This window comes from Calidris pugnax, unplaced genomic scaffold (assembly GCF_001431845.1).
Source record: "Calidris pugnax isolate Ruff unplaced genomic scaffold, ASM143184v1 scaffold281, whole genome shotgun sequence".
In the NCBI taxonomy this organism is placed as follows: domain Eukaryota; kingdom Metazoa; phylum Chordata; class Aves; order Charadriiformes; family Scolopacidae; genus Calidris; species Calidris pugnax.
The window spans coordinates 592,227-608,389 of NW_015091028.1; the positions used below are offsets into that span (position 1 = coordinate 592,227).

Below are 16,163 nucleotides of genomic sequence, written 5' to 3' on the forward strand. Positions count from 1 at the left end.
CGGGTGCTCAGAGTGTGTTGCAGGTACGGGGAGGTCGTTAACATTAACCTGGTGCGGGACAAGAAAACTGGGAAGTCCAAAGGCTTCTGCTTTCTGTGCTATGAGGACCAGAGGAGCACCATTCTCGCTGTCGACAACTTCAATGGGATCAAGGTGAGTGAGGCAGCGGGGATGCGGGCCGGCCGGCTGCCCTGGCCCTGAGGTGCTGCTGCACATCTCACAGCAGCCCCAGCAGCGGGTTCCTGGGGAGCTGGTCTGTGCCTCTGCTGACAGCGTGGCTTCTCCCGCAGATCAAAGGAAGGACCATTCGAGTAGACCACGTGGCCAACTACCGGCCCCCCAAAGAGTCCGATGACTTAGATGATGTCACCAAAGCCCTCCATGCAAAGGGCTGTGGAGTTAAAACGCCGCCTCATTCGTCATCTGAATCCCTCTCAGAAGATGACGATGTGTCTGTAAAAAAGCAGAAAGGTGAGGTGTGTTCCTACTGGGCCTGACCCTGGGTGGGAGCGTCTGTACAGAGCCCCCGGCCTCGCAGGGTCCCAGCACTTGGGGGGACACCAAGGACGGGTGTGCTCTTGGAAAGAGCCACAGCCTAATGCCCAGGCTTTACTCTCTGATCTCCTGAGGGGTATCTGAGCCCCTGTATTTAGTCCTTACCTGTGAGTGTCCTCCCCCAGCCTCTGAAGAGCTGTATTTTGCAGACAGTAATAGCACTTAATCTTAAAATCTGGATGGTGCTACCGTAGGACTAGAGCGCTGTAGGGGCACAGAATGACCGTTAACGTGGCCTGTGCAAGGTCACTGCACTGAAGGTAAAACCAGCAGCTCTAGGTGGGATTCTGTGGCTGGAAACTGAAGCCAAAGAAAGCAGGAGGGGTTGGATTAGGTAATCTCTAAAGGTCCCTTCCAACCCATCTATTCTATGATTCTGTGAAAGCAGGCCCAAAAGTGCAGCTTAAGTTAAACCCTATGAGTGCCCGAATGCCTCCTGTTCCAGTGGACACAGCAGGGTTTGTTGCTCTACATCTTCTGGCAGCAAACAGGGCAGCCCATTCCAAGAGTTGATAACCATTTCCATGTAAAAATTTTCCTTAATCTCCAATCTGACCCTCCCCTGGGGCAACTTGAGGCCGTTTCCTCTTGTCCCATCACCTGCTCCTTGGGAGCAGAGACCGACCCCCCCCGGCTACCCCCTCCTTTCAGGGAGTTGGAGAGAGCGAGAAGGTCTCCCCTCAGCCTCCTTTTCTCCAGGCTGAACACCCCCAGCTCCCTCAGCCTCTCCTCACAAGACTTGTGCTCCAGACCCCTCACCAACTCCATTGCCCTTCTCTGGACCCGCTCCAGCCCCTCAAGGTCTTTTGTGGTGAGGGGCCCAGTTGTATCTCCCTGAGGGGGGAGAACACAGAAAGGGAGGGGAGCTGGGAAGGCGCCGTGGTGCCGGGCAGAGCTCGGGGAGCTGAGGCAACACGGGACTCTCCATCCCAAAAAATAAACCTTGTATTTTCAGCTAAGGAGAAAAGCCATCGGGAGCGGCCGGAGCAGGGCTCGCAGGCTGCCAAGAGGGGGGTGTCCCCTGAGGAGGCACACCCCAGAATCAAGATCAAGAAGGAGAAGGAGGACCCGGCCTACGAGCGCTACGCCGGCAGCAGCCAGCAGCCCAGCAAGGGCTCCGAGAGGAAGGGTGGGAGCAGGACACAGCGCCGGGAGGAGGAGCGGAGACACCAGAGGCCCTCGGAGAGGAGAGGGGAGAAGGGCTGCCAGGAGCAGCGGGGACAGAGCGGTTCCTGGGAGGAGAGGAGAGAGGAGCCGGGCAGGAGGGGCGAGGGGCACGGCAGCCGGCGGGAGGAGCGTCCCGAGGGAGGCAGATCCCGGGAGCGCGGCTCCGGGAGAGGCTCCAGCCGCTGCTGAGCCCAGGAACCAGCACTTTGGGAGCCAGGAGAAGCCCTGGGCTTGTCCAAAAATCCTGTTCCGAGCCTCCCTGTGCCTCTGGCAGCCGGACTGTTCTCCTCCAGCACCTTCACCACGGATTCTCATTCCATCCCTGGAAGGAGTGGCTGCGGAATGGGATGCAAGTCCTGTTCCCTCCTTCAGCCCTTCCGAGGACGCTCCGCCATGACGAGAGGGACGGTCACTGGGAGCCGCAGGTTGCTCTCCTTCCCCAAAACACCCCGATTTCCCCTATTTTCACCCCAATTTCTTTCACCAAGCGAGGAGAGATTCTCCGTAATTCTGTGAGGCGGGTGGGTGTCTCCCCTCGACCTGGTGGATCCCCAGAGCTGCGTCGGGCCTTGTTTTGTTTTAATTACCTCAATAAAAGCCAAGCAGAGGATGGTCTGGAGTGTCTCTATCTCCTGAATGGGGGGGTGGGTGATTTTTAACCTGTTTTTATCACAAATAACTTCTGGTAGGACTTATGTTTTTTGGAGAGTGAGAAAAAGGGGGATTTTTTTACCCCCTGAGCGGTTGGGACCGGGCCCCAACGGCTGAAATCCCGTTGGGGCCCGGTCCCAGCCGCTCAGGGGGGCCGCCATGATGGCGGATGGGGAAACACGTCATTTCCGTCCCCATCACCGACTTCCGCTTCCGGGTGGGCCCCCGCCGCCGCCCCGTTCCGCCATGCCATGTCCGCGCTCAACTGGAAACCCTTCGTCTACGGCGGCCTCGCCTCCATCGTGGCCGAGTTCGGTGAGAGGCGTGAGGGGAAAGGAGGAGGAGGAGAAGGAGGAGGGGGCGGGAAAAGGAAGGGGTTGGGGGGGGAAAGAACCGGGGATGGAGGGTGGGGAGGGTCTGTAATGGCGGCTCTTCTTCTTCTCCTCCTCCTCCATCCCCTCAGGCACCTTCCCCGTGGATCTCACCAAGACGCGGCTGCAGGTGCAGGGCCAGAGCGCCGATGCCCGGTTCCGGGAGGTGCGGTACCGCGGTATGTTCCATGCCCTCTTCCGAATCTGCCGGGAGGAGGGCGGCCGCGCTCTTTACTCGGGGTAAGTGATGGGGGTCCCCCCGCCCCGGACCCCGCTCTGTCTTCCCGGGTCTCCATCTGCCTTCCTCCATTCCCTCCCCGCCTTCTCTAGGTATCCCCCTGCCCGCCCCCAGCCCCCCTCTGCCCTCCTGTGTCTCTCCCTGCTTTCTTTGGGTCCTCCTCTGCCTTTCTGGGGTTCCCTCCTGCCATCCTGGCTCCCCCTGAGCTGTTCCCAGGCCCCCAGCCATCCCTGAGCCCTGTGGGGGGCTGGGGCAGCGGGGCCTATTCCTTGGGGTCAGTCCTTGGGAGCAGAGACTGACCCCCCCTGGCTACCCCCTCCTTTCAGGGGCTTGTAGAGAGTGAGAAGGTCTCCCCTCAGCCTCCTTTTCTCCAGGCTGAACACCCCCAGCTCCTTCAGCCGCTCCTCAGGAGAGCTGTGCTCCAGACCCCTCCCCAGCTCAGCCCCTGGCAGTTGGGGTGGTGATTTGTGGGGGCCACCGCGCTGGCAGGGTTCAGTGGTTCCCCTGTTCCCCGCTCAGGATCGCCCCTGCGCTGCTGAGACAGGCGTCCTACGGCACCATAAAGATCGGCATTTACCAGAGTCTGAAGCGGCTGTTTGTGGATCGCATGGAAGGTCGGTGTCTCGCTCGCAGTGTGACATCTGGTGCTCCCTGGTTTTGCTCATTCCTTTCTCTGCCCCTCCCCACTGTAGATTCCCATAGAAATTGAGTTCTCGTGACTCGCTGTGGTTTTGTTGGCGCAGTAACAGCAAGGACAGGGTTTGGTGCAGATGGGAGTCCCCTGTGCTCGGCACTGCCCGCAGTCCCTGGCCAAACGCCTCCCTCCAGCCACGGCTCTCCTTTCCCCAGCCTTTATCCCTGGTTTGGGTCACAGCCAAAAAAAGGGTGTCTTTGGGCCAGGCTCATCTCTCCTGATGGGTCTCGGGGAGGAGGTCACAGCCCGTCTGTAGGTCAGATGCAGTGTGTGGGTTGAAAGCTTCCATAGCCAGTCTGTCCTGTCCCCCCCATGGAGCCTTTGGGTCCTGTTAGGCTTTGGCTCCGCCACAGAGGTGGGACACTGAGTGCTCTTGAGCTGTCCCCCTTGGGTAGGGAGAGAGAGGAGCAGCAGGAGTTGGGCACATGCTCCCTGAAGGAGCACTGAGATTTTAATTGGTTTTAACCCCTGGTGTGACACGAGGGAACGTCGTACCCCCGCTCCCACCCGGGAAGGGAGCTGGGTGGCCGGGGCCGGTCAGCAGCCAGGAGGAGGACTGGGAAACACAGTGCACTTGAGCTGTGTCCAGGGGCTGCTCCGTTCCCCAGTAACACCCCTGTACTGGTTCCGTGTGGTGCCCTGGGGCTCTCCTCGCTCGCTGCTGCGGCGTTTCCAGTTGTGAGTACCGTTGTCTGAATGTTTGTCTCCCTACAGGCCCGGGGCAGCCTGGTCTCCTCTGGGAAGCGCCGTGGTCAGTACCAGCCCGAGGGCTGTGCCTTTTCCCAACGTAACCATCACCCTAATACGGGGCCTGGAAGTCTGGGATTATTCCCCTCCCCGGCACTAATTGCATCTAACTTCCTCTGCCTGGGTCGCCTCCTCTCTGTTTCTCAGGGTGGCTGCGTGCTCTGAGCGTGGCTAACTGGGGCTCCAGATCAGGCCAAACTGGGATCAGGCTGCCATGAGCGGTGCTGGGTTCTCCCCCGCTGCCTCCCTCCCCCTGGGCTCGTCCCCGTCATGAGAAATGCATCACTGGACGCTGAAATCTCAGATAATTGCTCAAAATTGTCACGTACCCCAGTCCTTCCCTTGTCTGATCAGACTCATCAGTAAAAGCCGCTTCCCTCTGCGAGCGCGTTGCCGAGTGTCTCGGCGGCTGCTCCCTGTCCCTGACAGAGGGGGCAGAGCTGGGGGGCACTGCCCAGCCTCTGCGCACCCACCTTCACCGTGTGATTTGCAATCGGAGCTTCTCTGCTCTCCCCAGAGCTTCTCGCTTGCTCGGTACGGTCTGCGCGCCTTCTCTGTGGGTTGTCGGCCATCTTATGGTCTTTTCTTGATTGCAGATGAAACGCTGCTCATCAATGTCATCTGTGGAGTGGTCTCGGGGGTGATCTCCTCGGCAATTGCCAACCCCACGGATGTGCTGAAGGTGAGAGCCCTGCCTGGCCAGAGGTGCTCCTGGCTGGGGTTTGACCTGTAGATGCTGCTGCTTCCCAGCGCCGGCGCGTCTCTCCCAGCTGCAGGGCTGTTCCCTCAGCTCCTGCTGGCATTGCTCCTGCTCCTTGGGGGGTTTGTGAATGGGGACAGGAGCCCAGAGCAACAAACAAACACATTTTTGAAAATATAGCTCTTAAAGATCCTGAAATCTGTTATGGCCAGGGATGGAGACTTTGGTGTCTGAGCCAGGTGGTGGGGTGGCAGCCAGCTCTTTGTTGGACCTTCTCATCCCCTTTCCCGTTGGTCACTGTGCTGTGCTTTGCAAAGCCCTGCCTGTTAGGATGGACCGGGGCCCAGCAGGGGCTGCCTGGTCCCCTCCACTCCCTACTGGGAGGTTACTGGGGTCAAGGTAGCTCCACTCGGAGCAAAGAGAGCCTGGAGAGCTTTCCAACACCTCTCCCTGTGCAGATCAACCTTCTCAGGCTGCTTTCGGAGTGGGAAAGCCTTGTCTGACACTTCCCTGTCTCCTCTGAGCTTTGTACGGCGCTTCCAGCCTGCTCCTGGCCCGCTGTCGTGGCTTGCTGGGTGGTTTGCTGGGTGGATGGTGGTGTCTGCTCCCTGTTTGTACCAGGAGCTCCCTGAGCTGTCTCTCCCCCTCCTGGGCGGGCGCTGATGGGCTCTCACCTTCCTTCCAGATCCGAATGCAGGCCCAGGGCAGTTTGTTCCAGGGCGGCATGATCGGCAGCTTCATCGACATCTACCAGCAGGAGGGTACCCGAGGCCTCTGGAGGGTAAGGACCGGCCGCTGGAGCCCCCAGCCCGTAGCAGAACTAACACCTTCTTGACTGGTTTGCTGCACCCGGGTGTTCTCTTGAAGAGAACCATGAACCAAGGGGAGCAGCAAAGCTCTGCCTCGGTTCCTGGGCAAACAGCAGCCCCTCTGCAGTGGAGGTCGGGTCTGCTCAGCGCTGGGCCAGGTCCTGGCTTCCAAGACTGAAGACTCCATGAAGTCTCAAATACACGAGTGTCCCTTGAATGGACCAATGTCTGGGGCTGGATCCTCTCCCAGGTCCTTGGAAGGGTGCTCAGCTTGAAACTTGCTTCTGAGCAGGCAGAGAGTGGGACGGAGCGGTGGCTTCTGGGGACGCTGGTGACGTACGGCTCTTGGGCTCGAAGGATGAGAGTTACCAGTGCTCAGGCCTTGCTGCTTGGGTTTCAGCAGCAGTTCTTTGACTTCTGTTAGAGAATTGTCCTTCCAGTGAGGTTGTCTTCTGTATGCTGAGTTACCCAGCCCTCTGCCGAGCTGGGAGGTCAGGAATGGGAACTACACAATCCCAGTGCTTTTTTTCAGGCAATAATCCCATTTCTCTTATGGTCACTGAAATCCTTTCCAGAAAGACAATTAGTGCCGTGTGGTGGGGAGGGGAGCTCCGGGGTGAAGCTGCTAGAGGGGGAGCTGTGGGATGGGGCAGGGAGGGGACAGGGCAGATGGTCACCAAAAGGCCCCTGAGAAGAAGCTGGGGGAGATGTTCGTGCTTGTGACCGGTGTTTGTGCTCTGCAGGGTGTTGTCCCCACGGCTCAGAGAGCAGCCATCGTGGTGGGGGTGGAACTGCCAGTCTACGACATCACCAAGAAGCACTTAATTGTGTCAGGCCTGATGGGGGACACCATCTTCGCCCACTTCGTGTGAGTGTTGGCTGCAGCTGCTGCACCCATCCAGGCTCAGCAGGGCTGTGCGAGGCAGAGGAGCGAGGTGGGATTTGGGGTGAGACCTCTTTATGGAGCCAGTGCCCTGGAGCTGCAGAGAACAGGCTCAGAGCTTGTGAGGGATCTGCTGCGTCGACTGGAGCAGCTTGGAACGACCAGGAAGTATCCCCAGAGAGGAAGTATCCCCAGAAAGACCAGAAAGTGTCTTCCCTGGAGAAGGAGCCTGGCAGAAATCCCTTGGTGAGGGGAAATGTCAGCTTGATTTGGGCTGGCTGATGTCCAGAAGCACTGTTGCTCCGTGTCTGTGCCCCAGTATGAACACAGCAGGAGTTCCAGGTGTGTGACTCCCTGTGGCAGTCGGCTCAAAGGTCCTCGTCTGTGGCCGCTGTCACCTCAAGCCGTTGCCATCAGAGCTTTGTGAGACCAACAGAGACTTGTGAGGCTGCCAGGGGGAGGGTTAGGGACTCCCAAAGTCTTTTTTTCACCCCCATTTTCCTGTTCTTCTGGCAGACACTTCAGCCGGAGGTGCTGCGGTGCTGCTGTTGGGTTTCCCTGCTGAGGGCTGAAGGTGACCAGCACCAGACCATACGTGGAGGGAGGAGACTGGCAGCTGCATGCTCCCTCTCGCTGCCTTTGGTCTTCCTCCCTCCTTCCCCGCCCCGAAGAGATGTTTGCTCTGGTGAGAAGGATGTGTGCTCCCGAGAGGCTGCCTCCAGGTCTGTGTCACCTCCACAGCACCCGCAGGCACTTGCTGGGCTGCAGGATGCCCCGGGGGAGACCCCGCTGTGGGCTCTGAATCTCCATCAGAAAAGAAAAGAGATTTCCCTTCCCCGTAGCTCTGTGGGGTCCTGAGGCGGCGTGTTCCTGCCTCGGCCTCTTCCCCGGGTGGGAGCAGGTAGTGCAGCTCACCACTATTGCTAAATGCCCTTCAGAAAAGCCAGTGGAAGATCTCGTGCTTGTGTCAGGGCCTGTCTGACCGGCCCGGCCGTGCTCAGGGCTGTTCCTCTCTCCTTTTGGGGTGTCTCCAGCTCCAGTTTCACCTGCGGGCTGGCTGGGGCCATTGCCTCCAACCCTGTGGACGTGGTGCGGACGCGGATGATGAACCAGCGGGCGATCGTGGGGAGCACGGAGCTCTACAAGGGCACCCTGGATGGGCTGGTGAAGGTACGGAGCGGGGAAAGGTGGGCAAATCCCTGGCTTTAGGCCGGGCTCTGGCACCAGGAGCAGATGGGCTCCACAGCGACAGAACGTGCTGCTTGGTGGGTGTTCCAGACAAACCAGAGAAGGGACAGGAATCACTTCCCTGGGGTCACCATCAGCTTGAGCGTCTTCCCAACCTTATGGGACAAAACCTTGTCAGCGATGCAGCTTGATTAAGTTCATATACTTTTAAGTGGTGCTTCACACATCTTAACTGCATCTCCACTGGCCTCTGCTTCTGCGGTGGCTGGAAAGGGCTGTTATCTCAGGTGGCATTTGGGAGATGGGCAGGGCATGGACCTGGTATGTCTCTTCAAGGATCTGTCTCTTCTCTCCTCCCAGACGTGGAAGAGTGAGGGCTTCTTTGCACTCTATAAAGGTTTCTGGCCCAACTGGCTCCGGCTCGGTCCCTGGAACATCATTGTATCCTTCATTGTGCTGCTGGGAGGTGGTGGGTGTGGACGTGGGGGAGAACCAAGCTGTGAAGGGAAATGTGGAGCAGACACCTTGGTGGGGCACCTCTTTGTCAGCCCAGAGCGGATTCCCTGTCCTGCTGGCACAGACGTAGGCTGTGACCTGGCTGCTGCTGGTTCAAGTGCCAAAAAACACCACTGATGGTGTGGCTGCCTCCCACAGCTCTCTGGGTGGCCAGTGCAGGGCTTCCAGCTCGGCAGCACGGGGGGTTTGCTGGAGGGTGAGTCCTTGGCTGGAGACTTTCCCTTTGGCCCCAGCTCCTGGAGGTGCTGCTGTTTCTGGATCAGCTCCTGTTCCATGGAGGGAGCCCGGGGAACATCCTCCTGCTCTGAGACGGGGACTGACCCACTCTGCAGAGCTGCTGTGACACTGCAGCCACCTTGTCCTCTGAAATCCTGTGTGTAATTTGTTTTAAAGAAGTCCTAGTCTGGGGTTAGAGCCTCCTCCCTTTCTCTGTGGTCTGGGCAAGCCCAGGCTGGTTGGCTTCTGGGTCAGTCCCTCCCCTCTCCCGGCAGCTCCTGCCCCACACCCTCTCCCCCCGTGCAGATCGCCTGGAAGAGGGGCTTCCCCTGCTGCTCCACAGCCGAGCTGATGCTCTCCCTGCCTCGCTGGGAGGGCCCGGGGCTGCCTGATGTGTTTTGCCCAATTCCTTGACCTTTCCCTTCAGTTTTTTATCACGTACGAGCAGCTGAAGCGCCTTCCCTTCTGAGCGCTGCCTTCGTTCCCCCGGAGCCGGGGGCCGTGGCTGCAGCCTCAGACTCCATCTCACCCTCACATCTCCCCGTGGCTCAGAACCCGTGGGTCCGGGCCGTCCCCCCTCCCCAAACGCATGGTCCCTGGAGCATGATCCGCCCGAGGCGGAGCCGGGGGGCTGCTGGCGGGTGCTGCATGTTTGATTTTCCCCTCGGAGGCGAGTACGAAAGGTGTGTCTGGGCCTGAAGCAGTATCTTCTGTGAAGATGGGTGCATTCCAGTGGCCTTTGGCTGCAGCCGCCGCTGGCTGTTGGGCTGGTGAGCGTTTTCCTGCCGTGCCCGGGGGCCAGGCCAGGGGCTGGGAAGGGACACAATCATGTTTTCTTGCAGAATCGTAACCTCATTAAATTATTTATTGACTGGATGCCTTGAGTTTTGTGTTTGTGCAGGTTTATTCCAGAGCAGATGGTGTGGCTGCCCGTGGAGAGAACAGCAGCTGTGTCTTCAGCACACTCTGTCTGTCTGTCTATCTATCTATCTTTTTTCCCAAATATGTATATATAAAAGCAATCTTTAGGATTCATTACAATTGAAATGTTTCCAAAACAAAGTTTAATGGTTAGTGTCAGTTCTGGAGCTGTTTATTCTGCAGAGCTCCATGGGGTGGTGTTGCCGCCGTTCATTTATGGGGGGCTCCTCTGATGGTTAGTGTTTGCTCTCCTGCCCGTCTGCGGGAGGCGAGGAGCCCTCGGCAGTGCCAGGAGAGTGTCCCCTCCCTTTGTCAGTAGTAACTGTGGGCTCCATGTGCAGTGGTGATGATCTCTGGGATGTGACAGTGAGGAGCGGCTGGTTGTCCCTGCACCTTAGCTCTGTGCCACATAATTGGCATTAATAACACTAAACAACCAGCATTGATCCCGATGCCAATATAAAACACCCCAGGCCCATCCCCAGCCCCTTCCCCAGCAGAAGCCGTGCTCTCCCCCAGGGACAGTCCCTGTGGGACCCTGCGAGCGCTGCGGCTCCGGGAGGGAGGGAAGGGCTCGGGGCTGGCACCGGGGCAGGGGGTTCTCCGGATCCCAGCCATCGAGGGGGAGAGAGAGAGAGGGAACTGCTCAGCAAACTTCCTAATTTCTATTGATTGTGCCGTTCGTGGTATGAAATAACCCCGTTGGCAGCTTGGGTCAGGGGCCCAGGGCTCGCTTCTCCTCGTCCCCGCTCCTGGGGAGCTGGAAAACACCAAGACCTTGAAACCCACATCCCAGAGCTGGCTGTGCAGGGAATTCTGTCACCGGTTCAGAGTCTTCTCAGAGTGCAGCTTTCCCAGGCTTTGGAAGAGACTTTGCTGACAAGTAGAATCACTGAAAGAGGAATGAACCCTGTGTCACTCACTGACCTTGAAACCCACCCCCCAGAGCTGGCTGTGCAGGGAATACTGTCACCAGTTCAGACACCAGAGTCTTCTCAGAGCGCAGTTTTCCCAGGCTTTGGAAGAGACCTTGCTGACAAGTAGAATTACTGAAAGAGGAATGAACCCTGTGTCACTCAAAGCAGGACAGCCCTTGTGTGCTGGGTAAATGTCCATCCCATTGGATTTAACGCTGGAAGGAACCTTCCCCACGCACCCACAGGAGGGTCCCACTGGATTAGCACTGCTGGGGGGGGGTATTATTCAAGGCACCCTGGAAAACACGGCCCCCCCAGCCCACGCTCCTCCGGTTACTGTTTGCAGAGGGAGGCTGGGACCTGCCCCGTTTCCCGGCAGCTCGCCTTTTTCCGGCTGAGGAGGCAGGAGAGGTGGCACTTCGTGTGACCGGATGGAGCAGTCACCGTCGTCACCTGCCCCCCCGGAGCGTAAGGGACACGGCGGTGGGGGCGTAGGATTCTGTGATACACAAAGACACGGAGGCTTCTTCTCCATGAATTTCTGTATTTGTAGTGCAAATACACTTATAACTAGAAAATCAATAATAATAAGTACTTAGAATACCATGAATATATAATTATTATTTTTTTTTAGTATTAGTAGCAAATATATATATTTAATTCAAAGTATTACTGCTTTTTTTAAAGTATTTATTATATTAAGTATTATTATGTTAAGCTGCTCCCGGGAGCGAGGTTAATTGATGGCGGATGAAATCTCTCCTTGGAGATTTGTGTCAGGGAGCCCGGACTCAGCCGTGTGTCCGAAGGGTGGCACAGAGGAGTTCATGCTCATTTTGGGTAGATAACCGGGAATTTTTACATGGATCCATATGTGGGAGGAGGACACCAGTGCCTGGAACAGCCGCTGCCGACTTCTGCTTGCTCAGGAGGCCCCTTTGGAGGTGACGGCAGTTTCTTTGCCCTCCAGGTTGTGGCAGTTTCTTTATTTTGGGGTTCTTGAAGGTTCCCCATCTGTATTTCAGCACCGACCTCTCTGGTGCGCGCGTTTCCCCCGTTATAACCCCCCTCGCCTTCACTCTGACCAGGAATCGGTGTCATCCCCTCGGTCCCTGCAAGGACCTGGGTGTTGGGACCTCTTTTTGCTTGTTCCCTCTTGCCAGAACTCACGGTGGACGTTCCCCCGGCCAAGCACCGAGGACCTGAGCAGAGCCAGGGGACCTGGCTCTGCTCAGGTCCTCGGTGCTTGGCCGGGGGAACGTCCACCGCCCCGTCTGCCATTGTGGCAGCTTCCTGCCCAGGCGCTCGTTGCTCACCCCCCTCCTGCTCTCCAGGGTTGTCTGGAAACGTGGCTGGAGGAGGAGGAGGGACCTCCCCGGGGCACAGCGTTGAGTACATTGGTCCTTTCCGGCAGAGCTCCGCTTGCCCAACCTGAGAGACGGCCACGACACCCAAAGGCTTTTTTCCCCCCTGCCACCCGGAGAACGCTGAGCGGGACGTGCCGAGAAGCCCCCAGGTGAGGGATGCCCTAAAATCGTGTTGGGGACACGCCATCCTCAGGCTGTGCCCCCTCCAAAGGGGGACACAAAAGGGGACAGTCATGGCTACCTCGGCTGTGGGAGCCATCCTCGCCGTGCTGGCCTCACTCATCATCACTGCCAATGTGCTGGTGGCCATCGCCCTCCTTCACCTCATCCACAAGAGCGACTCCAAGGGGCTCTATTTCGTCCTTAACCTCGCCGTTGCGGACACCATGGTTGGCTTCACCGTCGTGGGGCTGGTCATCGATGAGTTTTCCGAGCCCTTTTATCCTCCCCAGATCTTCTGCGTCCTGAGGATGGCCTTCGTGACTTCCTCCTCCGCTGCCTCTATCCTCTCCCTCATCACGGTGGCGTGCGACAGGCACCTGGCCATCAGGAAGCCCTTCCACTACTTCCAGATGGTGACGGGCCTGCGGGTCGGGGTGCGCTTGGTGGGGCTCTGGCTGGTTGCTGCCATCATCGGCTTCCTCCCGGCCTTCACCCCGGTCTTTCAGAAGACCCCCCAAGTTGTCCGACCGAAGTGCTCCTTCTTCAGCGTCTTCCACCCTGCCTACATGCTCTCCATCTTCTGCGCCGGCTTCTTCCCTGCCCTCTTCCTCTTCATTTACCTCTACTGCGACATGCTGAAGATCGCTGCCGTGCACGTGCGGCACATCCGGGAGGTGGAGCAGGCAGGGTTGGCGGGGGGCTGCCCCCCGTCCCGCACCACCAGCGACATGAAGGCCATGCGCACCGTCGCCATCCTCATCGGCTGCTTCACGCTCTCCTGGCTGCCCTTCTTCATCGCCAGCGTCGTCCAGACCATCTGCCCCAGCTGCTTACCCTACAAAGTCATCGAGAACTACATCTGGCTGATGGGGCTCGGCAACTCCCTCCTCAACCCCCTGCTCTACTCCCTCTGGCAGAAGGACGTGCGGCAGCAGCTCTCCCAGCTGGCTGCAGGCCTGAAGAGGAGGGTCCTCCTTCGCCTGAGGAAAGGCCACCGTTTCCCGGGCAGAGGCACCACAACTCTCCCCACCGTGTCCTGCCTGCGGCTGCAGGACTGACACGGCCAGGGACAGCCCTCACCGGCTTCCCAGCTCATCTCTGGTGCCACCAGGAGCTCGGGGCCAGCCAGCCGTGGTGGAGACCACCGATGGGGTGGGCCCAACCTGGATGCTGATTCCCAGGCGTCAGCGTGGCCAAATTCCAGCCTCCCTGCAGCCCCACGGCCCGTTTCGCACCAGCCCCAGGCACCCCGAGTTTCAGGTGGGGGGACACATTAGGTTTTGCCTGCAGACTTCAACCTCGTGTCTCCTGGGACCATGCCCTCAGGTCGAGACCCTTCACCCATGGCTTTTACCCTGCCTGGAGCTGGGATCCACCTGGCCACCCCTCTGCCTCCAGCCCCAGCTCTCTGGGGGATGAGTCCCCCGGCGTGGGGCTGCTGGCCCAGCTGTGGCTTGGTCACCTTCAGCTCCCAGCCCGGGCAGCGGAGGCTGGGGGGTGTGTGTGGGTCCCAAATCCATCCTGGACCATGAGCGCTGCCGGTGGCTCCGCTTCTCACGCTCAACTCGCCATCCTCTAGCTGCATCCCCAAACCTGCTGCAGCCAAACCCACAGCTGGGGAGGGTCCCCCCGCTCCGGGCTGTGGGTGGTGGGACGCAGAGGGGGCTCCCCCTGTCCCCGGGCAGCGGCTGTAGCTGCAGTGGGGCTGGCACGGAGGGGGCTGCACGCCGGGGAGGGGTGCGGGGCGGCACGGGCCGTGCTGTCGCTGTTTGGTTTGGGCTGTAAAAGTGAGTTAATGAGTAACGGGCCGGACGCGGAGCTCTGCGGCAGGGGAGCGGGAGGAAGGGCTGCCGGGGGGCAGCGGGAGGGTGCTGTGTCCCCACGGGGCGGTGGGGCTGGGTCCGGGACTGCGGGACTCATCCTGTGGGAGGGCTTCTGTGTGCCCTGCCACCAGACTGCTCACCCTGCCAGAGACTGGGACAGTGTTTAATTGCTTCTCATAAAATCATGCCTGTTTAATCCACATGGCAAGATAATTTCCCTGAAAAGATGTTTGTTAGCTAAGAACGCACCCTCACCTCAAAATGAGAGTGCTATCTGTGAAATAGCAGCTGTTCCCACCTCTGTTGTTTGCCCCACCGGCAGACATGACGGCTCACAGCCATATCCAGTGAGGCCAGAACCTGCCTTGGGCACGAGGCCCTCCCCATCCTACAGGAAGAGGCCAAAATAAAACTGCCTTTAAAAAAAAACCCAAACAACAGGTCCTCTGTGGTGTTCACCTCCGCCTGAGACCAAATATCACCCGGCAGATGCTGTTCTGGGCTGTAGAACATGGATCGAGCCCGGGAGGAGGCTCTATGGAGCTGTCCTGGCTCCGTGGGTGGACGGGCGCCTCGTGGGCGGATGGAGAAGGTGGATCCAGCCTGACTCAGCTCTGGGGAACAGCACATCAACCATCTGCACCATGCGTGGAGAAGCCTCAGCTCCACCGGCTGTTGCTTTGCAGAGACGCCTCATCCTCACTGAGCCTCCAGAAATGCCAAAGCCCTCCTCCTCCTCCTCCTCCTCCTCCTCCCCTCCTCAGCTTGTGCTAACACGCTGCCTTTGCCTTGTGGCGGTGTTTCACCATACAGACATGCATGCAATGGGTCTTTAAAGGCCAGAGAGGAGATACCTCCTCCTCCTCCTCCTTCTCCCCAACATGCTTCCCACGGGGATTGGCATGGGTGGTGACAACGGGGACACTTTGCATGTGAGCTTCTTTCTGCTGGCCAGGCACAGAACCTGCCAAGACCTGCGGATCTGGGACACGAGGCCATGGGGAACATCAGGAGCCCAGGCCTGCGGTGACCTTGGTGTCCCCATCGGCTGTGGGGATGGTGGCTCGGGCAGCCACCTCGGTTGTCATGGAGGCACAGAGCCTGGGTGGGAGAGGAGGCACTTCTGCCAGGCTCTGGTGCAGGTGGAGGATGTGGTGCAGCTCTCAGGGGCTCTGGTGTGGGAACAGGCCAGGAGGTGGTGGAGTCTCCTTCTCTGGAGCCATTCAAAACCCTCCTGGACAAGTTCCTGTGGGACCTGTTCTGGGTGGATCTGCTCTGGCAGGGGGTTGGACTGGATGATCTCCAGAGGTCCCTTCCAAACCCATGGGATTCTGTCTCCTCTCCCCAAGCCTTGGACTGGAGGAGTTGGGGCTCCTTTCCTGGGAGACCCCCCAGATCCCACTGAACCAGCAGCCATTCCCCACAGGACCGTGCCTGCCGCCATCTCCTCTCCCAGAGACCACCTCCCCCTGTGCCCACGGGTCCCGAGCACCCCCGGGGCGGCCGGAGGAGGGTGGGCGCCCCTGAGGCCATGGCATGAGGAGGGACAGGGTGGAATGGGGACAGAGAGAGGGTGCTTCCCCCCCTTGCTGTCCCTCGGCTGAACGAGCTGCGTTTGGTGCCAGCCCCTTCCCTGCTCCCGACACCCCGGGGCTCCCCGGGCACCACCGCCAGGGTCACCCCCCGGGGCGAGACATGGGTTAATTACTTCATGGTTCCCGACAAATCAAGCACCCCCCTCAGGACTCTCTGAGCGGTTTTAATACACCTTTGAACATCCTCGTTATAATATTAACATCCCGACGGGGCAGTGACCGACACCAGGCTCTGGCCACCACAGCTCGGGGGAAGGGCCTTCACCTGGGCCGGGACCCACAGGCAAGACTTTTGCCGTTATAACGAAGGGAGCTCGGCTTAGGGCACTCAGGACTTTCACTTTCCTGACAACACCTTCACTTCTCCCAACACCCCGGTGAGACCCGCCCCACGGCCCAGGACAGGAACAACAACCGCCCCCCCGCATCAGGAGTTCTTTCATTAGCTCACGCTTGAGAGATTCAAGGACAAAATCCCCGTTATTGGTGAGCACACACACACCTGGCCTTTCAACACCAGTCGCTAACACCACCCCGGTGCCCGGCGGTGCCCCGACAGACCGGGGCTGCGGGCGGACGCGGCTGGAGGACCCGCCCCGCCGGCCGCGGGGGCCGCCACCGTCCCGGCGTGCTCTGTGCGCGG

At 59.2% G+C, this 16,163-nt stretch overlaps 3 protein-coding genes across 3 annotated transcripts in view; all 3 read left to right on the forward strand.

The window, feature by feature from the left end:
* Positions 1–2,337, forward strand: part of RBMX2 (RNA binding motif protein, X-linked 2) — a 2,830-nt gene extending 493 nt beyond the window's left edge. The window contains exons 3-5 of the mRNA XM_014956026.1: positions 12–153; positions 291–471; positions 1,511–2,337. Of these exons, the coding sequence (XP_014811512.1) occupies positions 12–153; positions 291–471; positions 1,511–1,911 (724 nt within the window). The 3' untranslated portion in view covers positions 1,912–2,337. The remainder of the gene's footprint in view (positions 1–11; positions 154–290; positions 472–1,510) is intronic.
* A 228-nt stretch (positions 2,338–2,565) lies between these two features.
* On the forward strand, positions 2,566–9,619 carry SLC25A14 (solute carrier family 25 (mitochondrial carrier, brain), member 14). Its single transcript, XM_014956073.1, has 9 exons — positions 2,566–2,688; positions 2,837–2,984; positions 3,502–3,596; positions 5,020–5,105; positions 5,809–5,904; positions 6,676–6,800; positions 7,850–7,985; positions 8,364–8,444; positions 9,163–9,619. The coding sequence occupies exons 1-9, from the start codon at positions 2,625–2,627 to the stop codon at positions 9,202–9,204; spliced, it is 873 nt and encodes a 290-aa protein (XP_014811559.1). The 5' UTR covers positions 2,566–2,624; the 3' UTR covers positions 9,205–9,619.
* A 2,524-nt stretch (positions 9,620–12,143) lies between these two features.
* Positions 12,144–13,693, forward strand: GPR119 (G protein-coupled receptor 119). Its single transcript, XM_014955993.1, has one exon. It carries the CDS (start codon positions 12,174–12,176, stop codon positions 13,158–13,160), a length of 987 nt encoding a protein of 328 aa, XP_014811479.1. The 5' UTR covers positions 12,144–12,173; the 3' UTR covers positions 13,161–13,693.
* Positions 13,694–16,163: the final 2,470 nt, after the last annotated feature.